This window comes from Eschrichtius robustus, chromosome 20, assembly GCF_028021215.1.
Source record: "Eschrichtius robustus isolate mEscRob2 chromosome 20, mEscRob2.pri, whole genome shotgun sequence".
NCBI lineage: Eukaryota > Metazoa > Chordata > Mammalia > Artiodactyla > Eschrichtiidae > Eschrichtius > Eschrichtius robustus.
Window position 1 is genome coordinate 11,424,299 of NC_090843.1, and position 22,134 is coordinate 11,446,432.

A 22,134-nucleotide genomic window follows, 5' to 3' on the forward strand; every position below is an offset into this window, starting at 1 on the left:
TTTAACTTCATCGGTGATAGCCGCTACACCCCATAAATTCCCAGCTGCCTCTGACTGCTGAATCCCTTCTAGCAGTGAGGATAAGATAAATCACAGTCATCCTGGAGAGCAGAGCAGAGATCCCCCATGAGGAGCACATTGTCCTCATGTGGAAGGATGTTCCAGTTGGCAGTGTGATGGTGGCCTTTGAGGAGGGTGGGGTCGTCCTGTGCCCAGAGAGGGTGGATGTCGGCAGGACACTTTCATAGAAGGAGTCAAACCTCCCAGCTCTGTCCAGCCACCCGAGCCATCCAGCGCTGCTTATTTCTGAGATTCTGTGTCTCTGAGATGAAGAACTGGGTGTGTGGGTGGGCGGGGGAGGGGGGGTCCATGGCTTAGTAGTGTCACTGAGAGCTTGTGTCCCGACCCCAGGTGCAGCTCTCACAGCACAAACTCACATCCTCTCCACAGCAGCCCTGGGAGCAGACACAGTTGTCTGGGAGCGGTTCCCAGTTTGCAGTTTAGGTAACAGACTCATTCCTCCTCATCCCATGTGGCTCTCCCCTCTTGTAATTGTGGCCATGTTTATGCTTCACAAAACGAAGAGAAAAGGGACACTACTCCTAGGTCTTCCTTCCTGAACCATTTGCATAATTCAGATTTCTCTGCAGTGAGTCAGTCTCCTGGAAAGTCTTCCTCCTGGGAAGGTTGGAAAGAATGATTCTCTGTTAATGAGGCCTCATGTCTCAGGCACTTGGCTGAATAGAAGGAATTAGATGTATACGAGGATAGGTGGTGAGCTCCCCAGCCTAGCCGGGGGATTCTGAGCCATGCTGCTTTGGACCCTTAAATGTAACTTATTTTAAATCTTGCGTGTGATTTATTTTAATGGGAGCCTTTAAAGTGGAGGCTGTGAGGGTGAAAATCATGTAGCTTATTGAATCTATCAGTTCTAGTTAGAGCTGAAGGCCAGCTCTTGTTTTTTCAAGTCAGTAACAAGGAGTGCAGCCTGTTTATCCAGGTCTTCCATAACTAAATGCATCCCTGTGGGCAGCTCGTGACGTGTTTCCATGGGGGCAGCTCTGTTTCCGCAGCTGAGGGGCCACCACAGGCGAGGGGCAACCACAGGCCGGACACCCCCGGCCCCGGCCCCCTGTGCCAGCACTTACTCCACTTGGTGGATGCTCATCTGTGTGTCTCAAATTGGATGTTGTTCTTTTTTGCACCTGTGAAGAATTGTGTAAAACGAGTGCCACAGCAAGCCACAGAATTGTCATTGGTTTAGAAAAAGGGAAATGAAAAGAGTCTGCATGGTTTATGTTGATTATTTCTGACTGCTTCCTGTTCTGGAGTATTCCTTCACTGGAATGAAGTGATAGCTTCACAGTGTAATGTTTAAGTTTAAAAATGTGAAACGAAGGGAGGTTAGCAATAAATTCTGAACCTCAGAAATGGTGTGTTTGCACCGTCTTCGGTGCCCCCAGCATCTGTTGCAGCTGTTACCCTGTGAATGCCTGGTGGCCTCCATCTCACAGGCTGTGGCTGACTTCACATTACTTCCTGAGGCTTCCCATTCTATGGCGTTTGTTTCACTACCCTGCAGCCCAGTGCCCAGAGCTTCAAGCTTCGGGCTCGGTAAATACCGGTTAAATTGAACAGACAGGGAGTCTAGGTCAGATTTACTATGTTTTCATTCTTCATTAGTCTATTGGTTGTAACCATTACATATTTGAAAGTTTTAATTTTATGGAAAATTGTAGGATTTTATTGACATATATTCGTTCACTTACGTATGTTTCATATTAAGTGGCTGTGCAGTAGGTGTGAGTCAGTATGTTCAGTGTTGGGAGAAATGCAAAGGAATAGGGAGTCAGGAGGAGGCACCAATTTGGAGAAGACAGCTCACGTGGAGTGTGCCGGAGCAGGCAGGGATGGGGGCGCTGGGAATGACAGGAAGGGAATCAGGACTGGTTGCCTGTGTTTCAGAGACATCTGCAGAAAAATAGTCAGAATACTTTAGGAATGGGGGGTTTAGGGGGCAGAGCATAAAAGGAGGACTCAGGGGTGAGGACCCTGTGTCGGGCTGGGAGGAGGAAATTGATTAGTTCGGATGCTCCTGTTTACAAGTAATATTAGTAACCATTCACATAGTAGGTGGTGTGTGCCAGGCACTATTCTAAGAACTTTTATGTATTAACTCATTTAATCTTCACAAAAACTGTGAGCTCCCTCTTTCCCCCACCCCCCGCCCTTCCATTTTACAGATGAAGAAGTGGAGGCATGGAGAAGTTAAATAATCTGCCAAGATCACAAAGCTAGTATGAGCTGGGCTTCTCTCTGTCCCCAGAGTTCATCCTCTCAGCCTTTATACGTACTTTTTCTCTGGTTCAACAAATAAAAGTTTATTGTGAAGTCTGAAGGTAAATGGTTCCAGAACTCGTTATGTATATGGTTTAGTATCGTCAGGATTCTGGAAGATTCTCTGTTTTCTCGACTCTGCTCTCATGATCACAAGATGGCTGTTGCAGCTCCAAACATCACATCCATGTAATTGTGTTCAAAGGGAGAAAGAAGGAGGAACAACCATTCTCTTTGTGAGAACACTGTTCCAGATGCCTTCCAGCTGGCTTGCCCTCAGGTCTCCCTGGTCGGGCTTGATGCCCAGAAACATTCAGCCTTGTGTGGGAACAAAATTTGCTACCCCCAAATGTCTCTTTGGCAGGCGGATTATTTTAAACTGAAAACAACCGATGCCCAAAAGACTCAGGAAGAAACTTAGACCTTCCCCTGAACTTAAAGAATGGAGATAGAGGACCTGTTAGAGGAAGGGAGCCACCCCCATAGATAGCTATAGTGTGAACCAGGAACCCATCAAAGTCTGTCTGTTAAAATTTCTCTCTGTGTCCATTGTCTCCCCAGGGCCCAGCAAACATTTGTTTACGAACATTTACTTTTCCATCTCCATGTGAATTGCCTTCCTCCCCTTTGAAGTTCTGACCACTAAACCAACATCCTCTCTTATCTTTAGCTGAAGATGGTAAAGTGAGGTGAGGGCTTTAAGCTGAGAGCTTCAGCTATTTTGGTGAGTTACCCAGTTTTCCTGGGTCTCTCCCGTGTATATATGTGCTATTAAACTTTTGTTTGAGTTTCTCCTGTTAATGTCTCATGTCAATTTAATTCTGAGACCAGCCAGAAGGACCTAGAAGGGTAGAGAAATATTTCTTCCTCCCCAGCAGCCTCTCTGGTGGTACAAGGTGTGCTCTGCTGGAGAGAGTAAGGGGTAACTCCCTGCCCATCCTTTTTTATTAGTTTTTTATTAGTTTCTTTGTTCCTGTTCCTGAGACTAGATGTGTCTCTAGGGCAGTGGCAAGAATGTGGTCTTTTGCCAGCTCAGGGCTGCAGCCTGACTGGGCAAGTGATGCTGAAGCCCAGTCTCTGCTCCCCAGCCCTGAGCCCTGGCGGGTGAGTTGGCTGCCTGATGCATACAGAGCCCCCTCTTGGCGTGGAGCTGCCCCCGTCGTGGCCTGTTAAGCAAAACAGCAGCTAGCCACTGCAGTTCTGAGGGATTGCAAGAGAAGTACTAGCAAGTGGCATTTCTGATTCTGGACAAGACTTTGCCTAAAAATGTTACTTTGAGTCTTTATAAACATTTATCTGATTATCTCACATTTTGTGGTTTTTATTTCACCCTTTAAAGTGAGTAGGATTACCTTCCCAGGCCAGTCAATACTCCTCTCGCTCCCAAACAGCAGAGGCCAGCGAGCAGATGAACCCCACGGCAGTGCTGCTCCTAGAGACACCACAGCAAGGCCTCAGCTTGCACGATGGTCACTCACTTATTTACTCACAGAAACCACAGACTGCCTGGCGGGGGCAGCGGTCCCTGTGCCCCCATTGTCCTGTGTTCCCCAGGCCGTGCCGGCCTCTAATGAGCAGGATGGGGCACAGGCCTCCTCCCTGAGTCTAGCCTTCTGTGCAGGACTCTGAGTGCTTTTCTAATGCAGGCAGAGGAGATGACGTGTCCGGAGTGCTTTGTCAACCCCGTTAGAGGCATTGGCTACACAAAACTGCGTTCGTGGGTCAGCTGGGGAATGTGACCCTCAGTGAAAAATCAACACTTAATCGGAGATGGATTTCCTAGTTCAGAGTAAGCTGACTATATCTTACACCATTATTATACTTTCTTATTATGTAGAAAACATGAGAGGAGTTTCTGAGACATACAATATCTGTGTTACGTTTATGAAACTTTTTTTTTTTCCAGATGTGTTAATCTTTCAGATTATTGGTATGTATATCTTACCTGTGCTAAAAACACATTTAAGTTTTTCACCTATCTGGATACCTTCTTTAAATGTCTGGCCAAAATGCTTCATGTAAGCAAATTTTAATCAAAAATAGCCAATTCTGACATTAAGTTATGTGTCAAAACAATTCTAGGGGAGTTCCATTTTAATCATGAAAACATTTACAATGGTGTGTTAGTTTCTGCTGTATAACAAAGTGAATCAGTTATACATATACATATGTTCCCATATCTCTTCCCTCTTGCATCTCCCTCCCTCCCACCCTCCCTATCCCACCCCTCTAGGTGGTCACAAAGCACAGAGCTGATCTCCCTGTGCTATGCAGTTGCTTCCCACTAGCTATCCACTTTACGTTTGGTAGTGTATATTTGTCCATGCCACTCTCTCACTTTGTCACAGCTTACCCTTCCCCCTCCCCATATCCTCAAGTCCATTCTCTAGTAGGTCTGTGTCTTTATTCCCATCTTGCCACTAGGTTCTTCATGACCTTTTTTTTTTTTTTTCCTTAGATTCCATATATATGTGTTAGCATACTGTATTTGTTTTTCTCTTTCTGACTTACTTCACTCTGTATGACAGACGCTAACTCCATCCACCTCACTACAAATACGAAACGAATCAATTTCGTTTCTTTTTGTGGCTGAGTAATATTCCATTGTATATATTTGCCACATCTTCTTTATCCATTCATCCGATGATGGACACTTAGGTTGCTTCTATGTCCTGGCTATTGTAAATAGAGCTGCAATGAACATTTTGGTACATGACTCTTTTTGAATTACGGTTTTCTCAGGGTATATGCCCAGTAGTGGGATTGCTGGGTCATATGGTAGAAACATTTTAAAATGCTGTTTGTCTCTTTGTTTCTGTGGCTTATTCATTTGTTAATTTTAAAACTTTTTGTTGTGGAAAATTTCCACATCTCCCAATCATCTGTCTTCAGTAATCAACTTTTTCCCAGTCCTCTTTGATCTATGCCACCACCCACTCCCCTCTCCCACCCACTCCCTTGCCTTATTTTGAAGCAAATCCCAGACATCATATAATTTCATCTGTAAATATTTCAGTGTATCTCAAAGGTAATTATGACTTTAAAAAACTACACATACACACACACACACAGTTTGTTTATTTGAATCAGGACATAAATAAGGTAAATACATTGTGATTGATTGATCTACCCTATTAATCCATAGGATTAATCTAAAAGTCAGTCCCCACCCCCATCCTGTTCCAATCATCCATCTCTCTGTTTCTTCTGTTTCTTACTGCAATTTTTTGGTTGGAGAAACCAGGTCATGTGCCTTATAGAATTCCTTGAGGTCTGGATTTTGCTAATCCTTCCCTCACCCCCCAGGCTTGACCAGATTCCTCCAATTGGAGGGAGTGTTTGGGGGCACAACATTCCATAGGTGGTAATGTGTGCTTCCTTTAGGATGTGTATAATGATTGGTTGTCTTCTCTCTGTGAAGTTAGCAGCCATTGATGATCAGTACCTGGATCCATCCATTAGAGGTTGTAAAAAGGTTGTGCTATAATTCTGTTATTCCTCTTTGTCTGTTAACTGGTATATCTCTATAAAGAGAAACTTCCTCTCATCTGTTATTTGGGTATCTTGAGATATAGTTCATATAGGAAAGCCAATATGAATACTTATTTTCTTTTATTTACCTGATTGCAAAATAATGAGTGGGCTTCTTCCAGAAGAAGGTAACCATTTAAACATTCGAACAGTATATGCATATATAAATATACATATATTTATACACACATACATTTGTTGCTCTCTTTCTTGGATAAATGGTAGTATATTATACACATTTTTCTCCACCTTGCTTTTTTTCACTTTATTAGGTTAGAATCAATGTGTCTTCATTAGAATCAAAGCTTCATTATTTTCCTGCAAAGCAGGCTTTCTTAAATGCAGCACTATTGACATTTTGGGCCAGATAATTTACCTTTGTGGCGATAATGTCCCTACACGCTGTGAGAATAGTTGTAGGATGTTTAGCAGCTTCCCTGGCATTTACCTATCAGATGCCAGTAGAACTACCCCTCCCGCCCCCCATTGTGCCAACCAAGCCTATCTCCAGACCAAATGTGCCCTGGGGGACAGAATTGCTCCCTGATGAGAACAGCATTTCTCACGTCCACTGAGGGGAGATTCTTAGCATGTCTGCAGAGACCATATGAGCCCTTTATTTCAGAAGTGGATTCAGACCCCATCTAGAAGCTATAGCTTCTATTTTTGGACTTTGAATACTAAACCAGCTGTTCTAGTTCTCTCCTGCCTCTTTTGCAAATTAGGGGAGGAAGGAAAGAAGAATTGTTATTGAATAATACATAAAGGAAAGAGAGGCAGTGATGTTACAAATTTCATGTAAAACTGTTCTTATTGGGAAGATATGTGTTGAAAACACCAGGAGTTACTTTGACCTTGTATGGTAGCCCTTCAGTGCTAGCGTTCACCATTTCTTACACGCTTTGCTGGCCCTGAGAGCTCCTGTTGTGCCGTGACCTGGGCACTACAGGCACAGCCGCTCTCTTTCCACACAGGGTGGAAGTCAGGTTGTACTGTTGGGTAAGCGGAAAGGAACCAAGGCATTTTGCCACGGGGCAATGAAATTATCCAAGCTAGTAGTCTAGAAAACATCCCGTGGAGCAGATGAGCCCGAACCTGGAAGGTGGACTCCTTCAACGTTGAGTGTGGAGGCTGGGGCCCTGCTCAGAGGTCACCAGGGTCCTCCGGAGCTGCCTCGGAGCCAGCAGCACATCCCGTCCTATCACCCCCAGATTTCTGAGGCTGCATGCCGAAATCAGACTAACCCCTACAGAGAGGATCGTCTTGAACATTAAAAGAAATCTAATAAGAAATAAGAAATTTCTTTGAAAAGTAAGTACATTGGATTAGCAAGAATGCCTCTATGGCAATTGAAGATTTGAGTTTGTAGCCATAGACCAGTTGGAGATAGACTCTGACAGTTCGACCCTCCTGTTGGCTCCTGGGCCCTGGCACAGCCCTATTTGGGGCTTGACTCAGAGTGAACTCTGGTGGTAGGAGGTATAAGGCAGGGACATCTTCCCATGAGTCAATTTGGTGGCTGTTTCTTTGAATGAATTCCAGCTTGGTTTGCGGTGGTGGGCACACCCCAGCAGACTGCTTGTGCTTGCCTGGTTTGGCAACCATTTAACAATACCTATTTCCTCCTCACACTGCCAGGTATTTATTTATTCCCTTGTTCATTTTGTTACTGTTGAAGATAACATATGAGCTGTTTCCAGAAGTTCTCTGCAGCTGTGGCAGTGGCTCAGAGCACGATTGCAGGTCTGGAATGCCCATATTCCTGCGTCCACTTAATGCTCTGGTCCTAGTGACTGGGGTCCAGTCTCCCCTCTCCCACTCCCTCTGTCTCCTGCATACAGCTTATTACATTTTGAGTGTTCTCCTTCTCTGCTCACCAGGCAGGTTAATAAATATTGAGTGTTCCAGGTCACTAGAAATTATTGATCTTGCTTGGAGGTAGTCCAACATTAATGTAAGGAGGGAGTGGGTTTTTTCCGTGTTGATGTGAAATTGTTTGGAAAAATCAGTAGCAGTGAGTGACTTAGGCTATTCTAAGTCTCCTAAGCAGTTCTCAGCTTTGCTGCTCAGTCAAGGCAGGTGCTCAGGGTATCAGCCCCTCTTGAGAGGAAGGGCTTTCTGTTAGTGTGGTGTCAGAGCCCAGAGGTCATATTGAAGCAAGAAGGGATGCCAGCACGTGAGGATGGTCAGAGATGGTCCTTCTGTCTTTCTACTCCCTGCTTGTCCCCAGTTTGCAACAACACAAGAAAGCTCACCATTAGTCTCCGGGTCTCCATGGATGTCCTCAGGCTGCCTGGCTTCGAAATGGGCCCTGCCACACACCAGCTGTGTGACCTTGTGGTAGTTACTGCACCTCTCTGTGCCTCCACTCCCTATCTGTAAGACAGGGACAATGACAACGCCTACTTTGCATGGTGGTTGTGAAGGTCAGGTGGCTGGCACATCAGAAGTGCAGTGTTGGGTGCCAGTCTCCATCCTCGTCCTCCCTTCAGTTTAATGACACATACTTTCTCACGTGGTCCCCAGAGCCTGCGGAGTAGTCAGGGGCAGTAGTATTTTAGTTGTTTTACAAAGGAGGAAATGGAGGTTGGGTTTGGTTCGTGAGCTTTCCCAGGTTGAATGGCTGGTAAATCACTGTTCTGGGGCTGAACCCAAGCCCTCCATCTTGGGGACCCCAGTTCTTGTAGAGGGGAGGGACTCACCAGTGGGCACATCTGACTCCTGTGCGGCTCACCTCCAGCGTCGACGGGGGAGAGACAGAGGCACAACGGAGACTGCACCCAAGGGGAATGAAGCCACCACAGAGCTGTCATGGATACGGAGGGAGTAGAGGGGAGGTGGCCAGGAGGACTCCTGAACTTCCTGGGGGGGCTTTACTGAAACTTGGTTTGCTTGCAGCCTGTCTCTCCCTGGAGGTGTGATACAGCCTTGATGGCCAGCGGCATTACTGTCAGCCCCGGAAATGGACTGCAACTTGCTTTCAGCGTGGGCCGCAGTGAGGCGGCTCAGTCACTTCTTCACCCAGTCACAGCCTCCTTTGAGACACCACTGCACTTGGCACATCTTGGCGGGGGCGTGGGCGGTGGGATACCTGAAAATGTTTGTGTCTGCTGCCCAGCTAGCACTGTGAAGTGGGTGGAGCAGATCGCTAGAATAGTCTGTGCTGGAGCCTTGAAGACTGTGAGTCAAGAGGAGGGATTCTTAGAAGACAGAAAATAAATGACTACTTAATGGTCAAAGGGGGGCCCTGGATTGTTGAAGCAAACATGAATCTAAGTCAGATCAGATCTCTCTGCAGACCGCATGTTGTGAGCCTCTTAACTGTAGTGATGACCCAGGCAGGTGGAATGGCCCTTATCCGTCGGCCACTCTCAGAGCCAAGGTCCTCCTAAGAGGTCAGTATGATGGCTTACGCATTCTATCTCTGTATGTGCCCTAAAATTCCAGAATAATATGAAAAGGTTGGAACCAATTGGAAAGTGATCAGAGAATTCTGTGTTTCTAGACTTCTTCTAAGGGTCACCCCCTTTATTTCTGAAAAACAAGTAAACTCGGTTCTACCTGTGCTGAGTGACCAGACTCAGGCTGCACAGGTGCAAATGCAGACCATGAAAGCCAAGGCGAGGCCTGCAGGCCGGGCAACTGGGGTGGGGTGTGGGCCCTGCTTCCGCTCTGCAGAAGGGCTCTGGGCTCCCTTCTTTTTTGGTGAGATGGTTTTGATTTGTTCAAGATCCAAATTTCGGTGATGAGTTTGGGAAGGATCTGGTTATATTTTAGATGAAAACTGCAACTGTTTCTATAGGTGTGACGCTGAGAGCCAGCACAGTGTCTGTGAGTTTCTTTTGGGCCGAGTAGATTCTTGGGCAGGTTTATAGACTGGACACCTGTTTATAGGAGGCTCCTACCTCCTGTTTATACTTCAAGGACTCAAGTGTTCCATTTCAACTTATAAGCAGTAGTTGTTTTTTGTTTGTTTTTTAATTAAGAGATTTGTGGAAGGGGAACAGCCTTACAATGATAACACTGGGAAAAAATTATACAAGATAGCATCTTACTATGAAATAGTGAAAACATTTTTTTTTAATTAATTAATTTATCTATTGGCTGCGTTGGGTCTTTGTTGCTGCGCTCGGGCTTTCTCTAGTTGTGGCGAGTGGGGGCTACTCTTCGTTGCGGTGAGCGGGCTTCTCATTGTGGTGGCTTCTCTTGTTGCGGAGCACAGGCTCTAGGCGTGCGGGCTTCAGTAGTTGTGGCACGCGGGCTCAGTAGTTGTGGCTCGCGGGCTCTAGAGTATAGGCTCAGTAGTTGTGGTGCACGGGCTTAGTTGCTCTGTGGCATGTGAGATCTTCCCGGACCAGGGCTCGAACCCATGTCCCCTGCATTGACAGGCGGATTCTTAACCACTGTGCCACCAGGGAAGTCCCTAGTGAAAACATTTAAACAGAAAATAAAACTTGCAAATGGACTGGACAGCGTGTTTGTGCTGCACAACACTTCATCCTGTGTCCTTCCTAACAACAGAGTAGCTCTGAGGTCTGTGTGAAAGGGCACAGCTTGCTCAGGACCCCTGGAAATGACACGGTGGCTGAGTGGAGGGCTGTGAGGGTGGAGCAGCCGAGGTGGCCGTGCTGTGCTCAGGCATGGTGATGCTGTCTTGGAAGCAGCAGACACCCCCACTGAGGACTCGTTTTTAGAGGGCAGGTGGCCTGATTGCTGTGTGTTTGAGAGGGAAGTCTGTGACCGAATGGAGAGACTTGGAGATGATGGTCTGGAGGCCTGGGGATAGTTGGGGCATGTTTGACCCCTGATGAAGGCAGAGGTGGTACAGCCACATGTTAGGTCCACTGAACAAGTTCTCGATGAAGGGGAGGCGAGAAGGAGAGCAGCACAAAGGACATGCCTGGGGAGTGTGGTCTGGGTGACTCAGTATAGGCTGATGCCAGTGATTATGGTAGGGAGCCCAGAGGGTGGGCATGTGTGGAGCATGATGAGGAATTCGGCCATGGATTTGTTCAGAGGTGCCATCCAGGAGGCGCATGTAGTGTGAGAAAAGAAGGGAAACTGAGTCATGGCCACATCTGAGGATTGATGGAGGAGGATGGACCAGGGAAGAGGTGAGAGACAGCAGTCAGAGCAGTCTGAGGGAGGAGGAGAGGGGCGGACAAAGGGGAGGGGAGAGGAGGAGAGAGGGGTGGAGAAGGAGGAGGAGAAAGAGGGGGAGAGGGGAGGACAGAGGGAAGATGAGAGGAAGGGAGGGGGCGAGGTGATGATGGTGATGGTAGTGATGGTATTGGTCTTGGTGGTGATGAAAATGATGACGGTAGTGGTGATGGTGATGATGACGACGATGGTGTTGGTGGTGGTGATGGCAGCAGCTTGGCCTAGGTAGTGACAGTGGGGATGCGAAGGGCTATAGCAACAATACGTGTTTTGTGAGGGATGGTGGCGTAAAGCTCCTGAACTGCCAGGGGCCTGGAGCTTTCTTACATGGGACCACCACCTAAGACAGGTGTCCTTTGAGCAGACCTGACCTTCCTCCTCCTACCCAGAAGTTCCCTGGAAGCCCTTGCTTCCTACTTGGGAAGGAGAAGGATGGGGTGAAATGTTTGCAAGACCCCAGACCAAAGGCAGAATTGGCCCAAAGTCTAACATTATGTTTATTCCTCCTGGACAGTTCTGAGAAAATCTCTCAGGCATTTCTGTTTCTTGGATCTGAACTTGAGGTGTTGCTCATTGCCGTAGAAGGATGGAAGGATGGAAATAGCATTATTCATACTCACATTCCTAGTCGAGTAATGTGCAGTAATCTTTACTAGAAACCCCAAAGAAGCACAGGCAGTGCCGCTGCTGCAGCACGGGTTTCCTCGTTATGGGATTCTGTCATGAGAAGACCCACCAAGCAGAGACCCCAGCTCCTCCCCCAGGCGCTGCCATTACTCTCCTGCAGCACAACAGTAGCGTTCTGTGTGGCTTCACCAGACCGAGAAGGGCCACCGCTGCCAACTGGGCCACATGGAGCAGAGCCCCTCCTGCCCCCACACCTTCTAGCCTCTGGAATGTGCACGAGGAGGGGCCACATCCACAAGGAAGGCAGAGTCTGCAACAGCACTGCTTAGGCCTTATTAGCATATAGAGTCAGCTGGAGACCATCCTGGAAAGAAATGAAACCTGGAGCCCCATTCCCCTTCATTAAGCCCAGGGCCAGTCTTCCTTTGCCCCTTCCTCCCGTTGTTCATTCTTCTATTTTCTTCCTCTCGCTCATCCCCCGAAACTTCCATGCTTGTATCTTATTACATCTTGAGATTTGGACTTACAGTAGCAATGCCCAGCACAAGAGGCAGTATTTTAGAGACTTGCGTTGTCATTCAGTACACCCTGCTACACTTGTCACAGGTCTCCCAAATGGTGAGATGCTTCCTGTGCCACGGCAGTCCCTCCAGCCACAAAGCCATTATCCCGGGCATTCTAGTTTTGAAACAAAACCTTAACATGGTGTGGTGACATTTAATTTAGTGCTTCTCATTTCAAAGCCCTTAAAAATATTAATTAATTCCCATAAAACCCCAGGAGGCTTATTATTAATATCTGTAGTGCCTTTCATGCTGGTCCATTAATGTGTCCTTTCTGTGCGGTAGGTAAGAAAATGAGGCTAAATCATTTTTTGCACCCCACAGGAGAAGACCTTGATAGAGCCAAGGTCAGAAATAACGAGTCCCTAACTTTATTGACGTCTCCGAGTAACGTCAGCCCCTTGACCTTGTGTGTGGTTTGGGAGAACAACACTCCTGTTTAGGACTAACCTGGGGGGACAGCGAATGGTCTTTCAGCGGAGCCGAGACTTCACAAATCCTAGCTGGATAGCAGTGCAGAGGGGCGGGCCTGAGGGAAGCTGGGCGGCAGCAGTGCAATGTGGGGCCCAGACAGAGCAGGAAGTACTGTCGCCTCGCTGGAGAAGCGCCTCGCAGCGCGTTGGCACCCAGTGAGCCCTGCCGGCCTGGGAGATGCTGTGCGGTGCGGCTTGTTCATATTTTGGGGTGCTTTGTCTTTGAGCGACTTCTTCACAACTGTATGCCAGGTTTCTTAGCCCCAGGAGCAAGAACTCCACTCCGTGGGGCAGGTCACGAAATGAGGGCCTCTCCAATCCCTAGGGTTCCGCTTGCGGCCTTTGGTCGTCTCCCTCCTCGCTGCCCTGCTCTCTGGCAGTTCTGCATGGTCTTTTCTCCCATGTCCCTGTAACTTGTGACTTGAGAGGTCCTCTGACTCTGAAAATGGGTCCTTTGGGTGACGTGGCTTTCGTGTGAAAGGAGGGGGCCTCCGCCAGCTCCAGGCGGCATGGTGGGCACAGGCCTCCCAGAGGAGGGATGGGAGGGTGCCTGTGTGTGACTCTGGTGCCCCTTGGCCTCGGCCGAGCCGGGCCATGGAACCGAGGCAGTCCACTCTCCACCCTGCACGGGAGGCTGCAGGAGGCTCCTGCAGGACCAGCTCGTGAAGGCAGCTGCAGGGGCATCGGGCTCCCACACCGCGGCCACTCTTATTCGGTGGAGTTGTGAGTGGTGACAAAGGGGGCATGCAAAGCGGGCTGTGCTGCTTACCAACAGTGATCACTGTTACGCTTACTGCTGGCGGGAAATTTCTGGAAGTAAGTATGGGCAGGGGAATAAACACATATGCACTGAAGATTTATTTGCTGTTTTCTTCATGTTGTCTGATAAAACCAGCCGTGATTTGAAAGTTATTGAAGATCTGTCAGTGCTTTCGTAACCGCATGGCAGGAGAGGTGGGTGCGAGAGGGGTGGTTCCCCTCACCATTGCCTCCTGCCCTTACCTCACCAGGCACAGACCCTGCACTTTCTAGAGGTTCCCCACCACCCTCACTGCTCCTGGTCGTCACTGTGGTGGGGAAGAAAGGGCACATCCCCGCACGGCTCTCCCGGGGTGCCCTCTGAATGCACGGGAAGGAGGCCCCTTCCCTCATTTCTTCTAATGGAACGGTTTGATTTAAGTTGGTTTTTTCACACCTTTGTGGAAATGCTTTGGTTTGGATGCTGGGGCCAGCGTCTCTCCTGGGGCCAGCCCTGCTCTGGTAGCGTGGGTAATGCCCAGCCCCTCTGTCAGTGTCAGATTAATGCACATTGCCTCGATGAGAATGAACTTGAAAACATCGCATTATGTGTTGACTTTCTCTAGTCTCCTTTGTGACACGGTTTTATTTTACAAATAGCATTCTGGACCTTATGGAAGAAACACAGGGAGAGACCACTTTGCTGGACCCTAACCTGCCACCTCAGGGCAGGGTCCTAAAATTGTCCTGCAGTGGAATAGGGTTGCTATCCTTGTATTAGTTTGCTTACAGTTGGAAAAAATTGGGGGAATCTGGAAGAACTTTGTTCTGAGTTTCATCATCCTGAAGCTTCTGTGTTTGTGCCCCCAACGCTCTCAGAACACACGATGCAGTATTTCACTAGGATTTTCTACTGTCAGAAATTGCATTATTAGCACGTATTTAATTAGATGAAACCAAATGTCATATCTCAAACATGGAGGAACTAATGCTCTGCGAGGTGAGCCACACTTTCCTGTGGTTTCCTCCCGTGTAGCTCTTCATTTTCCTCTGAAAGGTCAGGACGCCTCTCTTAAACGTAGGCCACAGGTCATCCTCAGGCCTCTGTGTCTGCTTTCCTTCTCTGCTCCCTCCACCTCCCTGCTCTTCTTTTGAAACAACGACAGCGACAGTGGATGCTTCCTGAGCAGCACCCGTCACTGTGTGCTAAGCTCTGCGCCAGGTGGCAGGCCCACAGCGGGAGCCATGATGCTTCAAACACAGTTTCCTCGCTGTTCATGTTCCTTGTTCTCACCACTGTTTTCTTCAAGTGATATCATGGCACTGGGTTGTTTTTTTTGTTTTTTGTTTTAAATTTAACATTTTAAATAAAGTTTTAGAACTTTATCAGAGTAACAAACATACACATTATTTTTTGAAAGTCAGAACATAATCCCTACCTAGAGGTAAACCCTTTTAGCTGTGTTTTTTGGGTAGATATGCCCATATTTTAGAACAATATGTGTATGCTGCTTTTTATTGATTTATCAACTTGGGGTGTTTTTATTGACTTCCTGGTGTGGCTTTAGTGCTTTTATACACATCACTTCCACGTGACCATCTAGTATGGTTATAGATTTACACTTTCAGTTCTTTTTTATTGGGAATTTACCAGTGGAGCTTCTTTGAAACCAAACAAAAGGAAATGAATATAAAGTGGAGAGACTCTTCTGATGACCACGTGTACCCCTCACCCAGCTTCAGGGTCCTCACCACACTCAGGTTATCTTGAAGTCTGCACAGTTTCTAATGAAATAAAATCAGTGTTCATAGCATTATGACTGTGTGAACACTGTTCTCCAAAAAGCCAGGAAACGTGTGTGGACCTAATTCTGGACTCTGTAGTAGCTCCCTGGCCTGCTGGTCTCTCTGGGCCCCGACCCTCACCTTTTACTTAGAGAGGCCCAGAGGAGGTTGGAGTGTTGGGGGGCAGGACCCCTCATAGCTCTCCTTTCAGTGTTTTCCTGGCTGTTCTGGCATATTTATTTTCCATGCGAACTTCAGTAGCAGCTTGTCAAGCTCCGCGAAATAGCTTGTTGTTATATTTATTGGGAAAGTATGGACTCTTAACCTGGGGAGAACTGATGTCTTAAGAATGTGGGTGCATCCTACCCAGGCAGGGAGCATCTCCCATTTGTTCAAGGCTTCTTCTGTTTTCCAGGAGAGTTTTACAAAATTTCCTTGTCAGGGTTTTGTGTATTTCTTGTTAAGTTCAGTCTTCTTTGTTGCTTTAGAAGTGGGGGTTCCTTAGGATTTTAACCATCTATGGTTTGTATATATACATAAAGGCTGTTGATTTCTGTGTGTTTACTTTAGGTCCTGCTAATTCAGTGAATCCTTTATGTTCATCAGCAAGGGTCCAGGCAGGAGTAGTGGGAGGGGGTAAGCAGAGCGAATATGACTAAGCAAGAGAAGGGCAGTTTGCTTCCTTAACTTTGTTGTCTTTTTGAAACTGTTCTCCCTTGCTACCGTATATATTATAGCTTCCTGTGTTTAAGCAAATTCTCTTCCATGTTCCAGTCAGTTTTTCCAAACAGATTCAATGCTTCCAAGAAATACTTTTGATATCACAGGGATGCTACCTTTTACTAGTGTTACCATGTGGCAGGCATTACTTATTAATCTCATTGGATCTTCACAGTAGTTCTCAGTAAATATTTGTTGAGTAAATGAATGTTTACAACCACCCTGTGAAGTAGTCATCATCCCAGTTTATAGATGGAGAAATTTGAGGTCACTTGTGCAGGGTCCATTAAATGCAGACGTGGGGTAAAGGATGGAGTTGTTGTTTTTTTTTTTTTAATAAATTTATTTATTTATTTATTTTTGGCTGCGTTGGGTCTTCGTTGCTGTGCACAGGCTTTCTCTAGTTGCGGCGAGCAGGGGCTACTCTTCGTTGCGGTGCGCGGGCTTCTCATTGCGGTGGCTCCTCTTGGTGTGGAGCACGGGCTCTAGGCACGTGGGCTTCAGTAGGTGTGGCACGTGGGCTCAGTAGTTGTGGCTCGTGGGCTCTAGAGCGCAGGCTCAGCAGTTGTGGCACACGGGCTTAGTTGCTCCACAGCATGTGGGATCTTCCCGGACCAGGGCTCGAACCTGTGTCCCCTGCATTGGCAGGCGGATTCCTAACCACTGTGCCACCAGGGAAGCCCCAGGATGGAGTTTTAATTCTAGGTATTCCCATGAATCCATGTTAAGTTTCTTAATTTTTTCTCCTGCAACAGGCGCGGTACAAGCAGAGCCTCGATCCAACTGTGGATGAAGTGAAGAAGCTTTGCACATCTTTACGTCGAAATGCCAAGGAGGAGCGGGTCCTCTTCCACTACAATGGGCATGGGGTGCCCAGGCCCACTGTGAACGGCGAGATTTGGGTCTTCAACAAGGTGGGCGTGCCATAAAAGGTCCCTGTGAACTGAATTCGTTTCTCTTTTTACAAGAAAATCTGTAAGTTTTGGTGGTTGGCCACAGGTCCTATTCCCCTGTAGCTTCTATGGAACCATTGATGGCTAATCCGTTTCCACAAACCCAAATGCAGGAAGATCGAATAGGGACTTGGGCCAGTTATCTGGTGGAAGTTTGGGGATTCTTTATTTATTTATTTATTTGGCCGTGCATGTGGGATCTTAGTTCCCTGACCAGGGATCGAACCCATGCCCCCTGCAGTAGAAGTGCGGAGTCTTAACCACTGGACTGCCAGGGAAGTCCTGGGGATCATTTATATTTCAGTGATAAAAGTTGAAAAATAATCAGGCACAGGGAGTTGTTTCTTTTGCGAAACATGTTAATGAAATGGCTATCTAGGGAAGTCATGAGGTCTGGGGATCTTCCTTTGAAAATCAGTCACGTTCCTAGAAGATAAAATGGTATAAGCATTCCAAAGAGCTAATACGAAGCAAGTCTGCAGACAGGGCTTCAGCTCTGCTCTCTCCAAGGTCAGTGTAGCCGGCCTCCTACAGTCCCTTAATCAAAAGACTGTAGATGAGGGACTTCCCTGGTGGTCCAGTGGCTAAGACTCCATGCTCCCAATGCAGGGGGCCTGGGTTCAATCCCTGGTCAGGGAACTATCCCACGTGCCGCAACTAAGAGTTCGCATGCCGCAACTAAAGATCCCTCATGCAGCAATGAAGATCCCTTGTGCTGCAGCTAAGACCTGGCACAGCCAAATAAATAAATTAAAAAAAAATTTTTTTTTTTTAAAAAGGGACTTCCCTGGTAGTCCAGTGGTTGGGACTCCATGCTGCCAGTTCAGGGGGCCCAGGTTCGATCCCTGATCAGGGAACTAGATCCCGCATGCCGCGACTAAGAGCCCGCATGCCACAACTGAAAGATCCCACACGTAGCAGCGAAGATCCCACATGCCACAACTGAGACCCTGCTCAGCCAAATAAATAAATAAATAAATATTAAAAAAAAAAAAAAAAACGACTGTAGATGAAAGTGAGGGGTAAACGACACCCCTTCCCACCATCCTGGGTCCTGTGCTGCATGCTCTTATCACATCCTCCAAGAGGCGGTGCCTGTAGGTGTGAGCGTTCATCCCACCTGGCAGCTCCTTACACGCTGGAGCACATGAACCAGGACAGGAGCTCACCACACCTGAGTTCTGACTTCAGCCTCACCACTTGTTAGCCCCAGGACATGGACAAATGAGAAGACTTCCTATACCTCTGTTCCTTATTGTGGAAGCTCCTTCATAGTGAAGGATTAAAGTACCCAACACACCACTCACATAGTGAACTCTCAGGGGACATCCACTCTTCCACAGGTGGCCAACAGGTAGGCAGACGGGACAGTCGGGGACCTGGAGGAGACGGAGTGGAGAAGAGGCCTGGACCCAGCTCCTCCCTCAGGATAGTGCCCTCTCTGCCTTGTATGTACCTAGATACCAACTTGATTTTAATCATTTTTATTATTATATAGATTCAAAACTGTAGTTATAAAAGAAGTAGAGTTAAAAGAAATATGATGTAATGAACCACCAGCCATCTCAGTAGTAGACCAGGGCTCAAACCCGTGTCCCCTGCGTTGGCAGGCGGATTCTTAACCACTGCACTACCAGGGAAGCCCCCGTAAACTATTTTAATGAGTATAGGTTTTCAATGATGCTTGACGTTTGGGAAGGCAAGTTTCCCTCCTTTGTTCCTTTTGGTCCTTTGAGCTTCCATGAAAATATTAAATCAACTTGCCAATCAGTGGATTAATGGGGGGAGACTCAACATCTTTTATATTGTTGAGTTTCCAAACTATGCTCTTTTTAAGCGTTTATCAATAGTATTTTATAATTTCATAAAGGTTTATATATAAATTTTTTGGGGGGGGGGCTGTGTTGGGTCTTTGTTGCCATGCGCAGGCTTTCTCTAGTTGCAGCGAGCGGGGGCTACTCTTCCTGGCAGTGAGCAGGCTTCTCACTGCAGTGGCTTCTCTTGTTGCGGAGCACAGGCTCTAGGCTCGTGGGCTTCAGTAGTTGTGGCACGTGGGCTCTAGAGCGCAGGCTCAGTAGTTGTGGCGCATGGGCTTAGTTGCTCCGCGGCATGTGGGATCTTCCCAGACCAGGGCTCGAACCCGTGTCCCCTGCATTGGCAGGTGGATTCTTAACCACTGCACCACCAGGGAAGCCCGATACTTTATATTTTTTGATGTTGTTAAAAATGTTTGCTATAAAAAACATATTTTGTGAGTTTTTATCAGGGTATATGGCAAGGCAGTTGATTTTTGTACATTTATTTTATGTCTACTAATTTTGCTATTCTCTCATTGATTCTAATGATTTGTACATATTTTAAAACTTTCTTAACAGACTACCACGTGGTGTGCAAATCATGGCAGTTTTATTTCTTTCCTTCCCGTCTTGTTGTGTTTACTATTCATATCTTGCTGTGCCTCCAACGCCTCCCAGAGCGTGGAGTGGTGACTGCATGTCCTTATCTCACCCATTTCGAAGGGAGTGCCTCCTGTGCGTCAGTGTATGATGTTTGCTATAGATATTTGTAAAAAGAATAAAAAATAAGAAAACCCCTTATCGGATTAAAAAAGTGCCCTTCTATTCCTAGTTTATTTTTCAAATCATGAATAGATGTTGCTTTTCCCCAAGCCATTATGTGTGTGTGTCTTAGATGACGGTATGATTTTTCTCCTTTAAACTGGAAATGCATTGAAAGGTATATGATTTTCTAATATTAAATATACCTTTCCTTTGTGGGATAACCTAGTGTGCCTTTATCAATTATGTGTTTCATACAGGGGTTAATTCTGTTATTGGTATTGTGTTTAGTATTTTTACATCTGTGTTCATGAGTGAGATTGGCTTGGAATTTTTCGTTCTCTTGTTGTCTTTGGATAATCAGTGTAACTGTGGCCTCAGAAAATAAGTTGAGGGAATGCTCCACTTAGATACACAGGGATTGTTTTTGTGAGATTTGAAGTACATGTTGTCTGAATATTGGGTGAAGCTTACAAATCAAGCTGTCGGGCTGGTATTTTGTATGTGGAGAGATCTTTGACTACCTATTTAGTTTCCTTCATTGCTAAAGGGCTATCCAGATGTTCTGTTTCTTCTTGAGCCAGCTTTGCTAACTTACTTTTGTAGGAATTTGTCCATTTCAGCTGAATTTTCAAATTTGTTGACAAAACGTGACTCATATTTCCTTATTAACTTATCAGAGTCTGGGTTAGTGATGTTTCTTCATTCACTTTTGATATTGATACTGGATACCTTCTTTCTCTTTTCTTGTTGATCACTCTTACCAGAGGTTTCTGTATATTTCATTAGTCTTTTTTTCAAAGAATCAACATTTAACTTTCCCTCCTCCAGAAGGATTGAAAGAACAATAGAATGAATACTTTTATACTTTTCGCCTACATTCACCAGTTAACACTTTGCCACATTTGCTTTATATCTCTGTATAGATAAAATTTTTTAAAAAATAAATTTATTTATTTATTTATTTATTTTTGGCTGTGTTGGGTCGTAGCTGTGTGTGGGCTTTTCTCCCGTTGGAGCTAGCGGGGACTAACTCTTTGTTGTGGTGTGAGGGCTTCTCATTGCGGTGGCTTCTCTTGTTGCGGAGCACGGGCTCTAGGTGCGTGGGCTTCAGTAATTGTGACACATGGGCTCAGTAGTTGTGGCTCGTGGGCTCTAGAGCGCAGGCTCAGTAGTTGTGGCTCGCGGGCTTAGTTGCTCCGCAGCATGTGGAATCTTCCCGGACCAGGGCTCGAACCCACGTACCCTGCATTGGCAGGCGGATTCTTAACCACTGCGCCACCAGGGAAGTCCGATAAATATTTTTTACCTTAGCCATTTGAAAGTTACAGATATCATGACACTAAAAACAAGGACATTTTAGTACATAACTATAATACCCTTAAATTGCTCAAGAAATTTAGCATCGACTCTATAATATCGTTTAATACAAAGTCCATAATCAAAATTTCCCAACTGCCTCAAAAATGTGTGTTAGTAAGCATTTTATGTTTGTTGATTTGGTTTTGCATTCAGGATCCAGCCCAGGTTCGTGCATTGCATTGAACTGTTAGTCATCTTTCTCAGTCTCCTCGAATATATAGAAAAAGAGATTGCTCTTTGCTTTTTTTCTTTATTGACATTGACATTTTTTTAGTGAGGTTATTTTATTGTCTTCTTGTAGTAAGTTATTATAGTTACATGTCAGTCTTTTTTTAAAAAAAAATAGGCATTATTTTTTTTACAGCAGTTTTAGTTTTTAGAAAAATTAAAAAGTACAGAATTTCCCCATACAGTCGTCCCTTGGTCTCCACAAGGGAATGGTTCCGGGACCCACCGCAGATACCAAAATCTGTGGATGCTCAAGCCACTTAGTTGGCCCATCATATTCACAGTTCCAAATCCCCAGATCAAACCCACTGAGGATCGTGTAGTCCTGTATGTATTTAGTGGAAAACAATCTGCTTATAAGTAGAGCTGCGTAGTTCAAACGCGTGTTGTTCAAGGGTCAGTTGTATTCTCACTCCCTACCTGGCCTACATCTTGCTTCGGTGTGGTATATTTGTTACAATTGAAGATCCAGTATTGATACATTATTACTAACTAGAGTCCTTAGTTTATATTAGGGTTTATTCTTCATGTTGTACAGTTCTGTGGGTTTTGCCAAATACATAATGTCATGTATCCACCATTATAGTATACTGGATAGTTTCACTGCCCTAAAAATCCTGTGCTCCACCTATATCTCCCTCTCTGCCTGTCCTCCCCAACCCTTGGCAACCACTGATATTTTTACTGTCTCTATAGTTTTACCTTTTCCAGAGTGTCATATAGTTAGAATCATATAGTATACAGTGTTTTAAAACTGGCTTTTTTTCAATTAGGCTTACGCATTCAAGGTTTCTTCATGTCTTTTCATGGCTAGATAACTCATTTTCTTTTTACTGCTGAAAAACATTCCACTAGTGAAGGACATCTTGGTTGCTTCCAGTTTTTGGCAATTGTGAATAATGCTGTTCTACAGATTTTTGTATAGACATGATTTCTTCTCATTTGGGTAAATACCTAAGAGAGCCATCACTAGACCAGCTGGTATGTTTAGCTTTCTAAGAAATTGCCAAACTCTGTTCCAAAGTGGCTGTGTCGGTTGCATTCCCACCAGCAATGAATGGGAGTTCCTGTTGCTCCACATCGTCCTCAGCATTTGTTG

The 22,134-nt window shown here is 46.0% G+C and overlaps 1 protein-coding gene across 2 annotated transcripts in view; it reads left to right on the forward strand.

The window, feature by feature from the left end:
• The window catches only part of RPTOR (regulatory associated protein of MTOR complex 1), a 353,634-nt gene that overhangs the window by 138,200 nt on the left and 193,300 nt on the right, over positions 1-22,134 (forward strand). For both annotated transcript variants that reach the window (XM_068529624.1, XM_068529625.1), the window contains exon 4: positions 16,690-16,848. In XM_068529624.1, the coding sequence (XP_068385725.1) occupies positions 16,690-16,848 (159 nt within the window). The remainder of the gene's footprint in view (positions 1-16,689; positions 16,849-22,134) is intronic.